The sequence below is a fragment of the Apteryx rowi genome, unplaced genomic scaffold (assembly GCF_003343035.1).
Source record: "Apteryx rowi isolate R43461 unplaced genomic scaffold, aptRow1 scaffold_560, whole genome shotgun sequence".
NCBI lineage: Eukaryota > Metazoa > Chordata > Aves > Apterygiformes > Apterygidae > Apteryx > Apteryx rowi.
The window spans coordinates 209,403-224,577 of NW_020450828.1; the positions used below are offsets into that span (position 1 = coordinate 209,403).

At 38.5% G+C, this 15,175-nt stretch overlaps 1 protein-coding gene across 3 annotated transcripts in view; it reads right to left on the minus strand.

The window, feature by feature from the left end:
- The window catches only part of NOX4 (NADPH oxidase 4), a 109,337-nt gene that overhangs the window by 48,263 nt on the left and 45,899 nt on the right, over positions 1-15,175 (minus strand). For all 3 annotated transcript variants that reach the window (XM_026081938.1, XM_026081936.1, XM_026081937.1), the window contains one exon: positions 10,660-10,720. In XM_026081938.1, the coding sequence (XP_025937723.1) occupies positions 10,660-10,720 (61 nt within the window). The remainder of the gene's footprint in view (positions 1-10,659; positions 10,721-15,175) is intronic.

Genomic DNA, 15,175 nt, shown 5'->3' on the forward strand with positions numbered 1-15,175 from the left:
ATAACTTAAGCCTGCCCATTCCCTGAATATAAACTACTATTTATAACCTAGTCTAGATAGTTTTTAATTACTAACTTTTTAAAAGTACATACATTTGTTGACTTCACACTAACTCTAGTGCAGACCCTCCTTAAAATGGGTTGCAGGATTTTCTACTGGATTGTCATTTCCATCTTCCAAATACCATGTTATGAATGTAATAATAAATAGACATGTTTTTACAGGACAGAAAGTCTGTTACTACTCAAGTCATCAGAAAAATTATTCCCAGCCCTGAATAGGCGAGAGAATCTTGAAAATGTTACTGTGTAATTTTACACTGATAAATATTTTGTAGAATAAAGACCCACTGGTTTAATATGATTTAGGTTACCCATTTCCTCACATCATTGAAAGGAAATGTTTTGACATGCACTTTTCTGAAAAAGTGATTTTGCCAATTCTTATAACTGTGAGCTGTTGTTAGGTATCTATCTGAGCGTTTGATTCTTTTCGTGTTACCAGTCATGGCCTGGCACATAGCAATGCATCAATCTGCCATAACAAATTCAGCAATATAAAATGGCACAGAAGGGAAAAAGTCTTTTGCATGCAAAAATGGCACATGGTGGTACATATGTTTTGAGAGATGTGGGAGACTTTTAAAAAAATATTATCATGAAACCAATTTTTGTATTAATGAAATGCTGTTTTATTTGGAAGCTGCAGTGAGAAAATTTCATTTGCTATGCTATTTAATAATAGGGCAAAATTACCATAATTCCCTCAACCCATTACAAAAAATGCAAACATACAATAACAGAAATCATAAAAACTTCTTATTCTTTTCATTATAATTTTTGCCTTTTTCAAACTGGTCATGCCTGAACTCAAGAGACACTCAGCTAACACTCACGATGCAAGAGGAAACCTTGAGGGCAAGCCCCGTGCCATCAGGCTGGCACGAGCAGAGCACAGCACAGCGCAGCACCTCAGCTTTTGTCTTTGGAAATGTGTGTGGGTGTCTGTGGTATTTCCCTTGAGGAAATGACACTTACAGTGCACACAAAAAATAAGGGAATATGTTACTTTTATGTGAAGGCATAGTCCTTAAAACTACTGCAAAGAAGAACAGAAATTGCTCATTGATTTATTTTCATTTCACATAACTCAAGGAGGCTTCTCTGGGACTGTAGGTTTGCTGGCTACCATTGAAAATTCAATAAAATCATCGCAGCAGCCTTTTCAGCAAGACTCAACCAGCGTATAATCTCTGATGCTCTCCCTCTCCCCAGCATCTCCCTTTCAGCCCTGAAAAATGTATCAATAGCCCTCTGTAAATTCTACCCCAGCTGAATTCCCTCTTGTCCAGCATACATACAAACAAAGCCATGTCTATCTGGGATTTTCAGCCCTTCCTGACTCTCCCCAAGCAGAGAAGCTATACATTCTCTCTTACTCATGATTGTGGTATTTAGTACAGCTCAATTTAGAATTTGCTGATTTCAGGTCACCCAGCAGTCACCCACCATTTATCAGCTTCCAAATACAGAGCAGGTTCCCTGCAAATTACTGAAAACATTTTTTTTTTTTTTTACATAAAGCATCATCTGAATTTTACTCACTAGAGATGGACAAACATTTTCCAATCAAAATGTTTTTTAGAAAGGATATTAAGATTTTGAGAAGAAAAAAAAAGCATTAAAATGTATGTTTTCGCAAAAAAAAACAAAAAACAACAAATTCTGAAAGTGGAGGGATGTGTGTGTATGTATGTGCATATAAATAAACTGTTGCACTTCATGCAAGTCACAGTGAAGTTTTCTCATATGCCCATCTCTTTTCCCAGTTAGAATTGCTGCATTGTCAGCCAGACTGTACCTGCCATTACACAAGGGTTTTCTCTCTCCAGGAGAGAAAGAGACCACAGTGCATTACAGCAAATATACTCTGAATTGGGAACCCAGCCAAAAGAAGATAAAGAAAGCTGGAGTGATACAAATCCTAAAAAGCAGCATTTACAAGTGATATTTTTGGCTTCCAGATAATATTTTTGATCACGTGAATTTTTGGAAAACAAATAAAACTTCTCACAGCAGAGGTAAATGAACTTTTAAAAAATTGGGAGGAGGGGGCATCTTCTGTTTATTTGCCAAACAATTCTAACACTCATATTTCTAAAGAAAAAATAATTTAAAAAATAACAGGTAATATTATTTTATTCCTTGCTCTTGGTTTCTACTTTGCTCCTTCCTTGTCAAATGTGCTGCAGGCATTGCATGCCTGAAAGCTTGCCTGTTTTTCTTCCGGCTGTTTCAGTTGATCTAATAAAAGATATTACCTTTTCCTACATAACTTGTCTCCCATGGCATATTATTTCATTATAGTGTATTTTGGACTAATCTGGTAGAAATGCCACAAACTATCTAAAATAAAAGATATCATGATATCCTCTTTTAAACAAGTTCTGTCATTTTATCCCCGTTCTTAGCAAAAAGAGAGGTTTAAATAAAGAAGAAAAAGAGGAAGAACAAGAACAAGAACAAGGCTGAGCTGCAGAAATGTGGGTTATAATGTCAGTGAAACAAAATACATGCTGCACCCTGCTTATCAGCTGCTGCATTTCATTCCAGAGCACTGCTCATTACTGTCACGGCACACTCTGCTCCACATATCACAGTGCGCAACACTGGAATCCCATTCACATTTTGGATAAGTGATTTCCAGCCTATGAATTCCCTCCCACAAGTATTTTTTCTCCCAGCGTATTAGTTAAAAATTAGGCAACTGAGTCATTTGTCTTATTAAGAAATGCCACGTCCACTATGCAGCAACCACCATTTCACATTTTGCTCATGATTCAAAAGCATTAGAAATTTACCAGGAAGTCTCTTAAACTTTTTAGGGAATTTAAGGCATTTCTGTCTTGACTTCTTTTGAAATTTCAAAGTTAGATTAAAAATAAAAAGAAAAAAAAGGTTTTAATTATAAATTAATTTAGTGGATTGACACTCAAAAAATGAAGCTTTTTTATTAAAAAATGGATTAAGGTTGGTTGCATTGGCAGTCTGACTTGATTTCCATTATTACCTAGTCCCCACATCTCTGTTCTGTACTATAGTATTCACTTTTTTTTTTCAGGCATGGGATCATGTAGTGCATAGCCCAGTAGAGAGTTCTGCTTAGCATGTGGTTTTGTGTGTGGTTTAAGTTCACATAAAATGTGTAGCCATAAACCTTTCAAAGTAAACTCTTCTGTTTATAAAAGATGCCAAAATATCTATTTTTACAAGTGTGGAAAACTGCTAGTTGGCCCAGTGTCACAATGTGGTGCTTTCAGTGCAAGTTCTGAGGTTTGTTTCGGTTCTTTTTTTTTTAATGGAAAAAAGGGTAAGTAACATTTCTGCGGCTGTTGCATACTCATTTTTTTTCCAAAGAAATCTTATTTCTGCACTTGATAATCATATAGTTCATTGGAAACAGTATTTTTCTTTTTTTTAATAATCTTTATAATTGAATGGGACAGATCTCCTGCGGAGGACTGGGGCAGAGAAGAGCTGTGACTGCAGGATGCCTCTCAAAAACTCTTGGATCACAAATGCCGTGCTGAGCACAGAACAAACGATGGCCCTGTCCTTCCCAATCCAAGCATAAGACAAGACACCAGCAGAAATGGCCAGGCAGGTAGGAGAGGCCAAGAATTAACGAGCAGTATAAGGTAACATGATCTGAAGAGACCAGCAGCCACCACTGCCGAGTTACGTTGTAGTCTTTATGGCAGAAGAGAACACCACTTTGACTACAGCACACATCCATGATGAGACCTCTACTGAACAGCGAGTCCCAGTTCCCTATTTAAAAGGAAAGATAGAAGGGGAGAGGATGCAGAAAGAAAAGAGCCAGACAAATCTGAGGTCTCAAAACTAGGACTTAGCACAACAGATTTATCAAATAGAAGGTTCAATGGTGCCATGCTCATTTTCTATAAGCATTCTGCACACAAGGTGGGGGAACTACAACTCACATAAATTTTCCAGGGGTGGTTCCGGCCCTGAAAAAGAAGGCTAAATAAATAAATAAATAAATAAATAAGRACCACCATAGGACAAAACTCTCTTACTGACACCATCCCAAAATTGAGCTTTATTTCCACAAACAACACAGGAAGAGCTCATGGACATCTAAAGGTTGAAGCTGAAAAAACTGCAAACCAATTCAACAAAATGTTTTGGTTTTGGATTAGCTTCTACAGAGAAATTGTTGGATGAAATTCTAAAGCATCATACAGGAGATGGGAACACACAAAGATAACTATTCCTTCTGATCATAAAGTTTATAAATATCAAAAGTTGCTACAGTAGTTTTTAGTGTTCCCTACTTGAAATATAACTTTCCTATTTAAATACAGAACTTTTACAATCTGTTTGAAGAGGGTCCCAAAAAGAAACCTTTCAAATTTACTTTTAATATATTTTAGCAAATGATCTCATAACTGCAAGTCTAAAGAGTGTTTGCATTTTTCTTCTGTCCCTGAGGCAGATTTTTCACCRAACTGAGAACAAAACAAGTTATTTTGGTAGGGGCTCTTCAGTAAAACTTGAGTGGCATCTAGGGGGGTGCACTATTGCTCCTAGGGAAATACAGTCATACATGAAAAAATGGCATTTTGAAGTGAACTTGAGATTTTTAAAGGTGCACACACAAAGGAAGTACAAAGTGCAGCCAGACTTTACACACTGTTTGAAGCACTTGTGTTACTCTGCACAGAAAACTACTGCAAGAATGGAAGTTCCTTAAGCATCAGAACAAAGATTAACAAAAAAACAAACAAACAAAAAAAAAAGGTGAAATACAGGCAGCTCAAGAGCAGCCACTTTGTCTTCTTAAATAGCCAAACACTGTGTGGGTGTGTGTGTGTGTGGGTGTGTGTGTGTGTGGGTGTGTGTGTGTGTGTGTGTGTGTGTGTTGGTGGGTGTGTGGGTGTGTGGGTGTGTGTGTGGGTGTGTTGGTGTGGGTGTGTGGGTGTGTGTGGTGATTACAAAAACAGAAATTTGCCTGGAAGTCCACTTGAATACATATCCTGGAACCTTCATATTCTTGCAATCCTATTTTCAAGGTAAAGAATAGTTATTTTTGATCTTTCTACATTCATTTAGACTCCATAAGTTCCTACACACTAACGTGATCCACAAATTTCATTCCTGTAATGCATAAGGTTACACAAAACATCCGTGACAGGGCAAGGAATCTTTTAATCTTATATTCTTGGGTCAGTGTCGTAACGACAGCAATATCCACACCTCCTGTGTGTATTATATTGAAGGAAAAAAATAATTTACATCATGCAGCCATACCGTACTCTGCTTTCACAATTATAAAGCTTGGGATATACAAAAAGACAGAAGGTTACACATAACAAAATGTGTGAAGAAAGAACTCAGAGTAGGAGAAACTTTCCTTCAAGGCAAACTTCTGGCTTAAATATCTTGATTCTTTCCCTGTAAAACTCACGAACTGTTCAGATGAGAAYTGACTCAAGTTATACTGTGTTTGGTAATAAATCAGCTGGAGTTCAACTAATGTAAAGCAATCCAGGTCCGGAGCCAAAAATTCGGACGTGTAAACTCACCTTCATCATTAATTCCTTAATCAGAGGAAAGGGGCTTTCAGCATCAAGCCAGTAAGCTAAATCTGTTCCCCTTGTTTTTCTCCATTCTCTTAATCCTGTCTTTTAATGAGCTTGTTTACAGTCATTAATAAAACCTTAATGAACATTAATGGTTCTGAAGAATAAAGCCCATATTCCTTATGACACAATTTGGCTAATTATATTGTTAAGCCATTTTAACCTCTCAGTAATGCAACAGCATCACTTTTATTTCTAATATTAAATTACATAAAAAGAAACACAGTTAAAGTTTTTTAGCACTCAATTTCGATATCTTCCTCAAAAGTGTAAGTAGGATTCACTGACAGTATAAGAATTAGTAGTCATAAAATCTACTGGGGAAAATAACACCTCTCCCATCTCTGTCTTCCGATTTCAAAACCACACTTTGCTGGAACAACCAACAGTACCATGTCATTAATGCCTTTATACCCTGTCAAGAATCTCATTTAATGACTAAACGCAACAAAATGCATGCTACCATGGAAAGAAACAGGCCCAAATCAAGCAGAGCTTGAGTGACTAGATATTTTTGTAGAAACTCAGTAGCATTTATAGTGATCCTGGGACATCCTTGTCACATCCCGCAGGCAAACTCTCTAGCCATGTTATTTTTTCTTGTAATCTTATGCTTCATACATTTCTCCTGTCTGAATCAAGATCCACTAGCAATATAGTTGATACTGACTGAATGATCCACTACTTCAATATCTCTGAAACTATCCCTTAGGTTACTGAAAATGAAATATTGCTTCTTTGCTACTCCTTTGTTTGCTGATAAATTATAGCTAAGTGCAGCATTGCGAAGCAARCTTTGAGTCGCTTCAGACATTCTCTATACTAGGAGCTCCAAGGACTTAYCAGGATCATGTAGATACTCCTAAACAATTTGACAAATCCTCCCAGCCCAGAAATTTTAGATCATGCCTTCAGAGCCACTTAAAAGGCATGTTTATTTTCTTCTGGTAAGCATTCAAAAAAATGCTTAGTCAGTCTCCAAAATATCAAACAACTGGCTTAAAAATTATGGAAGCTTAAAAATAATACAATTGGGTATGGGCTCTTTGCTGTCTCAGGTTTTAGTCCACAGGGATTTAAACAAAATTCATGCTTTCTTACATTTGTCATGCTAGGGAGAAAGAATTTTTTTGTTTTTAACTGAAAAATGTTTTCTCCTTCCTGCTCCAAAATCTGGTTCTATCAGAAAAAAAGGATGACTATGACAATATCTGACAAAAATCAATATCATACCACAAATACCTTACTTTACCTTATTCAAAATAAGGTATTTGGTACCTAAAGGACCTCCTGACCATGTTTATCCTCAGCACCAACATGAAGAATTAAGAAAAGGTACGTACTTTCTGATGAGGCCTAATATTTACTAGATTAATGCAGGCTGGTACCCTACAAGCTATCCAGTCTGGTTCTAGCTGGAGAGTTCAACACAGATCAGCACCTCCTGCTGTGCCATACATGACACGTAGGAACGTATGGGACGGAAGTCTCAAATTTAGTGGGTGGTAAGCAAAGTGCTGTTTCAGGGTCCCTTTAACAAATACCATACTAGTGGACAGGCCTTGCAAATGTCTCTAGCATCATAAGCGACTTAACAGCAGGATGATGTCACTACAAGATAAAAATTATTGTAGGGCACAGAACAGCAGCAGTGTTTTAAACATAATCTCACATCAGTTGGTACCAGCAGTACACTGCAACATAACAGCAATGTCTTGTTGCCTTAAACCCTACAGTTCACCTTAACGCTTCCGAGTGCTGTGTTTTTGTTTTCCACAAAAACAGGCTGCATGGTTTCAGAAGTCTGTTATTTCAGCATCATCAATATCACTTTCTGTCTAGCACCCTCAAGTCTGTCTAGTGAGTGAGACACCTTGTTTTGATACGCTGCTGTGTTTTCTTCATTGCTGTTGAGCGGCTGGACAGATCAGGCATGGCCTGCAGCCGCTCTGTTTCCCTCCGGAGGTGCCAGCCGAAATGTCAGCTCTAAAGCTAAACAAGCAATGGTACTGGAGGGAGCAGCAAGGACAGAGGAAACAGAAGGCTGATAGATGACAACACTGAGGACAAACTAGAAAATAAATGAAAAAGAAACCCTCCAAAAACCTTTTGTAAATATTCAGTCAATAAATTTTCCAAAACTGAAGGAGAGCAGGGTTACCACGGAGATATGAGAGAAGCTGAACAAAATAGGCATTTAAAAGGGATGTCAATAAAAAAGATGAGTTCAATAAAGAAAGACAAGCTTATTAGCTAATCTATGGATCTCACAGCTCTGATCCACACACACACTATTGCAGGGCCTTTAATGTTACTGCGGGGTTTAAAGTTACCATTCCTCAGCTCAGCTGCAATAACAGCCAGGTGAAGGCAAAGTAAGACAAGTTGTCTTAGCTGGGAATGAAAGAGAGAGAGCCCAAGCTGCATGGCTTCGCATTTGCACTTCACCTCAGACGGGCCAATGCACTGTGTGAGCCCACTGTACCTTGAGTGTCTAAGTCCTGACAGACTCCTTAAGCTGTGGTCTACAACCACAGGTTTTACCTCTTAACACAATAAGATAATTACAGTAATATTRTGATCCACCATAATGCCACAAAGTGTTTTGTTAATATAATGGATGCTGACTTAAGTAATCTTATAYCAGTACAAGTATAATAATTATATTATTATAAAAGCATTTGCGGGAGGGTCTGTAATAGCTGTATCACTACACACGATACACAGTACGCACGGTGAAAGTTGGAGAAATCATATTAGGAACCTGTAGGTGGGAAAAATCACAACTAACTTTCAGTTAACTAAACTAACTACTCTGAGGTAGAGATACACATCTAGACTCCCTTTACAATAGAGAGAAAAGGCATGGCTGAGGTCTGGTTCATCTGATCTTAAAACAGACATATAAATAGGTCAGAGGACTATCAAAGGAGACAAGGGAAGCAGTTCAGGTAAAAGTATCTACTACACAGGCATGTAAGGTTATATTACAAAAATACCCTTGCCTGTGTGTCTCAGTTTTCTATAATGTACGTGAAAGTTAAGCACAATACAGTTACTAACACTACCATAACACAGATGACAAATGAAAGATCTCAGATTTGTACTGGAAATTTATCTGAAGGATGCTGCTGCCTAAATAATGGGAGGGAATGCCATGCCTTTATCAAAACCTACTTCTTGGAAGTGTAGTTTCTCAGCTCTTCTAAACTCAGATAGCGCCATATGGTCTCAATGAAGTAAGAAATACATTATTTAGGGAAGTCTGGATTACTGTTTGTTTTGCAAAGGTCTCAGAATTATGGTTTCTGAGTTTTCTTCGTCTCTTTCCTACCTTCTCTGTCCCATGTTTTGAGATATTCAAATCATTGATTTAAAGAGTGAATACTTATATTGTCTGAAAAYCTATTAAATATCGGTTCCCATGCTAACATTTACTTCTCAAGTGCTTGCTAACTTGTTCCAAATCCACTTCTTGCTACTATTGGATATCTAAAATGATATGCACTGGGATGTGGGCAATAAATGGCATTCTGTTAACAGCAACTTCTCATCAGGAGTTGACAATTCTGTTACCTCTTTTATCTTTCCTATTGACATGCAGTTGCTTTCCCAACCTACAAAACAAAGTGACTAAGGCCATAAGGTATTTTAYTCAATTCTCAAAACATAAGACTCAGTGTCAGTGACTTGACATGAAATGTAACTTGCAGAATTGGTTTGCCAGCAGTGGCATGGTGTGTATCCTCCCTCAAGTCCTTAAAGCTAAAGGCAGGAAATTTTTCTTTCATCCCATCTCACAGGTGCACGGAGCAGAAGCTGAAGCCAGTGAGAGGAGAAATGTCTCACAACTGACCAGATCTTCTCTGCATTTTGCAACATACCTGCACCCCCCCTGCATCTCTTTCATTTGGGCTTTTAATTGAGTTCTCTGAAATAAATTGTTAACTGTCTTTGGTGTCAGGTATAAACTCTCAGGAATGTGAAAATGTGATACAAAAGATGACCAGAATAAATAGGATAAAGGCTGAAAGAATAGGTTTTGAGAAGAGCTCAAATGACAGTATATTGCATAAAATTATCCTCCAGCCCAATATCCTGTCTCCAGAAGCAGCCATTAGCACATGCTTAGAAAAGATTATAAGCAACATGGCAAGTTTTGCCTGTTAAAGGTTCAGAGACTCCTGTAGCCAAGTATGCAGCTGGACCAACAAGTTGAATAGACTTCGATAGACTTAACCTCCCTGAATTTGTCTAATCCCTTATAGGGTGACAAGCTCATTCGACTCAGTTCCACAAATACATGAATGAGTACAAATTAATATGAAAACATTTCTTCAGAAGAAATGAAGATGGCATTGTGTATTTATCTTTATCTTCTTTACAAGGAAATGCTATGCTAAGCAGGAAGAAAGCCAGCCATCAAGGAATAATGACAACTATCACGTGAGTATGCCACTGTCACACTGAGCAGCAAACTACCGTTCTCCTCTGTGGGGAATCCTGGTTTACATCCTCGGTCTGGAGGACATTCAGAGAGCAATGGAAGAGCATAGAAGAACATGAAAGCAACCTGTAATCTCAGTATACCATGGGTGTTAATTAATCTGGCAGCCACCCAAACTACTGGCATTACAATCCCCTTATCTGGGAGCTGCATATTTCAGCATTTCTGCAGTCTCTAAGCTTTGAACAGAGGCAGCAGACTACTAAAAATAAGAAAAAGAGGCAGAAACTGAAAAACATTGCAAATTATTAAATTGCAATCAGAACATCTGTTAGYAGTGGGAAAAATGTGTTATCTGAAAAAATACACTTCTGATTAAACCAAGGGTTGCATCGAAAAAGTAGTACAAACAACTTTGAGAAAACAAGCATGAATGATCTCTAATGAAAATATGTCATAATCAAGGTACAATCATGCTGAAGCCAGAAATTGATAACGATTCAAATAAAGGTATTTGTCTCTAAAAAATAATTGTTTTTCTACATACCTGTCCAGTCTCCTACTACTTTAAGATGGACYCCAAACGTTGCTTTGGTATCTGTAGGGCACTGAAAATATTAAATACATTAAAGACCACCTCTGAGGAACAAGAAAATAAAATGTATTCAAAATATAATTGTTAAGACAGACCCTTTTGTAAATTGCTGAAGATCCACAGCAGCAGCTACACCCTTTATTTGTAAAGCATTCCCAACATCGGTACTGTTTGGGAAGCCTAGGACATGTTTAGTCTCCACTTACTCTTAAGTCTCATAAAACTTAATGGGATGAGTTTTTCTGAGGGTGTGATTTGAAACAACCACTTTACTAAGCATTATTCAGCAATAATGACAACTAAAGATCATAGCAGTACAGAAATATCCCCTCTACTGTTAAACATTCAAAATCAGAAGCTGCCACATCACCCCTGAATCAAAAAACTAAGGAAATATTTTTCCTTTAAGAGACTCCTGGTTCTTGAATGTTAGGGCTCAYGTTTTCAAGCTGATCATTCTTACACAACTGCTGTTTGTTTCTTTGTTTTTTCCTAAATGAAAACTGAGGTTTTGCTGTACTTAACAAAAGCTTAGCGTGTTCAAAGGAAAAGGATCAGATTGCATGACACATCATAAAAATCACACTGTAGCCACTATTCTGTCACTCTGCACCTATGTCCTCATCTTGGGGCTACTTACTTGTGACTGTCAACACAGGCATTATGTCACTTAGAGTTGTATCCGCACCAAGGTATCTAAAAACCTCCAGCCAAGCCAGGTCAAAGGTCTAAGGAACTAGCACTCTGAGTTTAGTTTCTTGTTAGTTAAAGGGAGAGTTCAAACTCACTGACTGGACAACTTTTGCAGATATACTGAAAGATTTCACACATAAACAGGACACACAGCTATTCCTCAAGAAAAGATTGTTCATTTCTTTCTATAAAGAAACATCACCAGTTTCTMTTGGTACAAGATATTACTACCATGTTTTGACAAGTTTCTTAGAACCTGTTAATGACTGGTGCAATCYCTACCATGAATCCAATACTCAACAGATGACACTGCTGTCTTATTTTTCTTCTGCTACAGACAGATATGATTCTGAGAAGAGAGCTGAAATTCAAGGAACACATCTATTTTGGAAATAAAAGAGGCCCAGGGAGTGAACCCTTGATTGTCCGCACTGTTTGTGAGCCCGCTTCTTGGCTCTGTTTTGGACCATGCTCACCAGCACTCTCAAGATTAACCTGTTATAGAGTGGGATACCACTGGCCTCAAGGCTGAGGTTCGGTTCCTATCCCTCCTTATTTATCAGCAAAGACCCAGGTAAAGGGTTAGTGTTCTATGCATCTTGGCAAATCTAGAAATGGGAATGCAATGGCTAGTCACTCCATTTTCCTGAAGGGGAAGACCACTCCTGCTTTGTTAAGAGTACTGATAATTAGACAGATGCATGTTCAATGCCTTGTCATCTCTCAAGTTTTCCTATAAAAAATCTGGTACAGAACTTTAGGGTCAGAATCATTTCACCAAGCTTTAGCCTTCAAAAAAAGGCATCAATGGAGGTACACAGGCGAACTCCAGACAACTAGGATTGTATTTGCACTGTTGCCTCCCCCCAAAATATCAAGACCAATTCTCCATACACAACTAGATATGCAGTCTCTCAGTTAGAAAGAAGCATACTAGCCACACAAGCATCTGTTCTCCCAGCGGGGCTCTTTAACAGCCTTTAGCAGAGTTTAATTTTCAGTCTGGTCTGTACTAGGGTTCCCTGTGTTTCATGGGAGACTGAGTGATTTTCACAGTCCAGCTATGCCAAGTCCCAGTTCAGCACATCATCTACAAAACTGTCTCCTGCCATTCCCTCCTTCCATTAAAGCTAATGGCAGAATACCTCTTGACTCTAGCCAGAAGAGGTTCAATCCTATTATCTTTTACATTACTCTTGTGACTAACTCCATTCTACAGAACTTTGAAAAATTATCCAATAAAAAAGAGATTTATTTCTCTTTAGACTTTAGGAAGCCTACTCTGATACCCATAACAGCATGAGAGAACTCAGAGAGCTTTGGAAAAAATCTTATTGTGCTACTAAATCTTACCAGAAGAAACGAACCAATCATCTAGGYTATATGGAGTGAAATCTCGCCAGTTCAAGAGAGACATAGAAAAATTGGAGAGGGGCCATCAGAGAGCCACTGAAATGATTTGAGGGTTGATGAACTCGACATACAAAGAGAGGTAAAAGGGAATGCATTTGTCTAGGCTAGAGAAGAGAAGGCTTGGAGGGATCTAATCACTGTCTTCCAAAACCTAAAAAGTAGCTATAGAAAAGATAGAGGTACTCTCTTCACAGAGATCCATGGTGACCCAAAAAGAGGTAAGGGGCACAAGTTGCCTCAGGGAAAAATCCATCTAATATAATAAAAATAATAATAAAAATATTTTTCAACATAAGAGCAATTAAACATTGGAATAGGTTGCCCAGAGAAGTGGTGGCATCTCCCTTGCTGGAAATATTCAAGACTCAGYTTGACAGGTCCCTAATCTAATATAATCTAACCTAATCTTAGGCCCTGCTTTCACTAGAAGGTTGGAGCTGATAATCTCTAGCGGTCCCTTCCAACTTAAGGCTTTTCTATGACTCCATGATTCTAACTTTGAAATTTATAGTTATGTTTTTATTGTACAGAATGGCAGAATACTTTACCTCTCTTATCTCCATAAACACAATAGACCCCCAAATTGTAGTTTTTTCCAGACTGTTGGAGAAATTATTCCAGACAGTTTAAGAAAATATTCAAAGATGGATTTTCAGAAGCTTAATCATGAAAGTGGGTAAACATCCATGTGTTATTGACAGGCCACTGTGCATAATTACAAGTGTAATGTAAATATCCTCTTATGTATTTAACTTTCTTCATGGAATCATAGAATCACAGAATAACTGAGGTTGGAAAGGACCTCTGGAGATCATCTAGTCCAACCCCCATGCTCAAAGCAAGGTCAGATAGATCAGGTTGCTCAGGGCCATGTCCAGTTGGGTTTTGAATATCTCCAAGGATGGAGACTTCACAACCTCCCTGAGAACCTGTTCCAACATCTGACTACCTTCCCAGTAAAAAAAGCTTTTCCTTATGTTTAAATGGAATTTCCTGTATTTCAGTTTGTGTCCATTGCCTTTATCCTATCACTGGGCACCACTGAGAAAAGTCTGGCTCCACCTTCTTTACACCCTGCCATCAGGTATTTATACACATTGATGGGATCACCCTGAACCATCTCTTCTGTAGGCAAAACAGTTCCAGCTTTCTCAGCCCCCCTCATATGACAGATGCTCTTAATCGTCTTAATCATCTTTGTGGCCATTCACTGGACTCTCTCCAGCATGTCCATGTCTCTCTTGTACTGGGGAGTCCAGAACTGGACACAGTGCTCCAGATGTGGCCCCACCAGTGCTGACTAGAGGGGAAGGATCACCTCCCTCAACCTGCTGGCAACGCTCTTCCTAACGCAGTCCAGGAGGCTGTTGGACTTCTTTGACATAAGCCAGACTGCTGGCTCATGTTCAACTTGTYGTCCACCAGGACTCCCAGGTTCCTCTCTGCAAAGTTGATCTTCAGCTGTTTGGCCCTCCAGCTTGCCCTTGTGCCTAGAGTTATTCATCCCCAGGTGCAGCACTTGGCATTTCCCTTTGTTGAACTTCATGAGATTCCTGTCAGCTCATTTCTCCAGTCTGTTGAGGTCCCTCTAAATGGCAGTACAACCATCTGGTCTATCAGTCACTCTTCACAGTATTGTATCATCTGAAAGTCTGCTGAGGGTGCAGCCTGTCCCATCATCCAGGTCATTAATGAAGAGGTTAAACAGTATTGGCTCCAGTATCAACCTGTGGAACACACTGCTGGTGACTGGCTTCCAGCTGGACTTTGTGCCACTGATCACAACACTTACAGCCAGTTTTCAATCCACTTCATTGTCCACTTATCTTGTCCATACTTCACCAGTTTCTCTTATGAGATATTATAGTAGACAGCATCAAAAGCCTTGTGAATTGCTATGTTCATCTCCATTTTACATATATAAGTCTCTGGGCACCAATTACTTATAATTTGCCATATCTCATCTTTAAAACACTGCACACCTAAGCACTGATTCAAGATATTTATTCTGGTCAGCTCATACATGTTTAAGCTGACATGTATTTCTGTTCTATGAAGTTAAAGCTAAGCACAAAGTGAAGCACCTTCTTGATTTGGAAATCAAGAGAATAAGCACATGAGATATAGTCAAATAAAGGCAAAGTGGCCTCAGCAATGCATGATGTACTCTCTGCAGCTGCGAACAAAAACAATAAAACTGTTTTTAAGATGTGTTTTGGCAAATGGTACTTGGATGTTCCCCTGCTCCTTTTACTGTGGGAGCCCTAAGAAATAATCTAGTGACTAGACTATTAACTGCAGTGTAGCAAGAGTTGCAGGAAGCCCTTTATTTTTTCCTTAGTTCACAGCACACTGCTCAAAA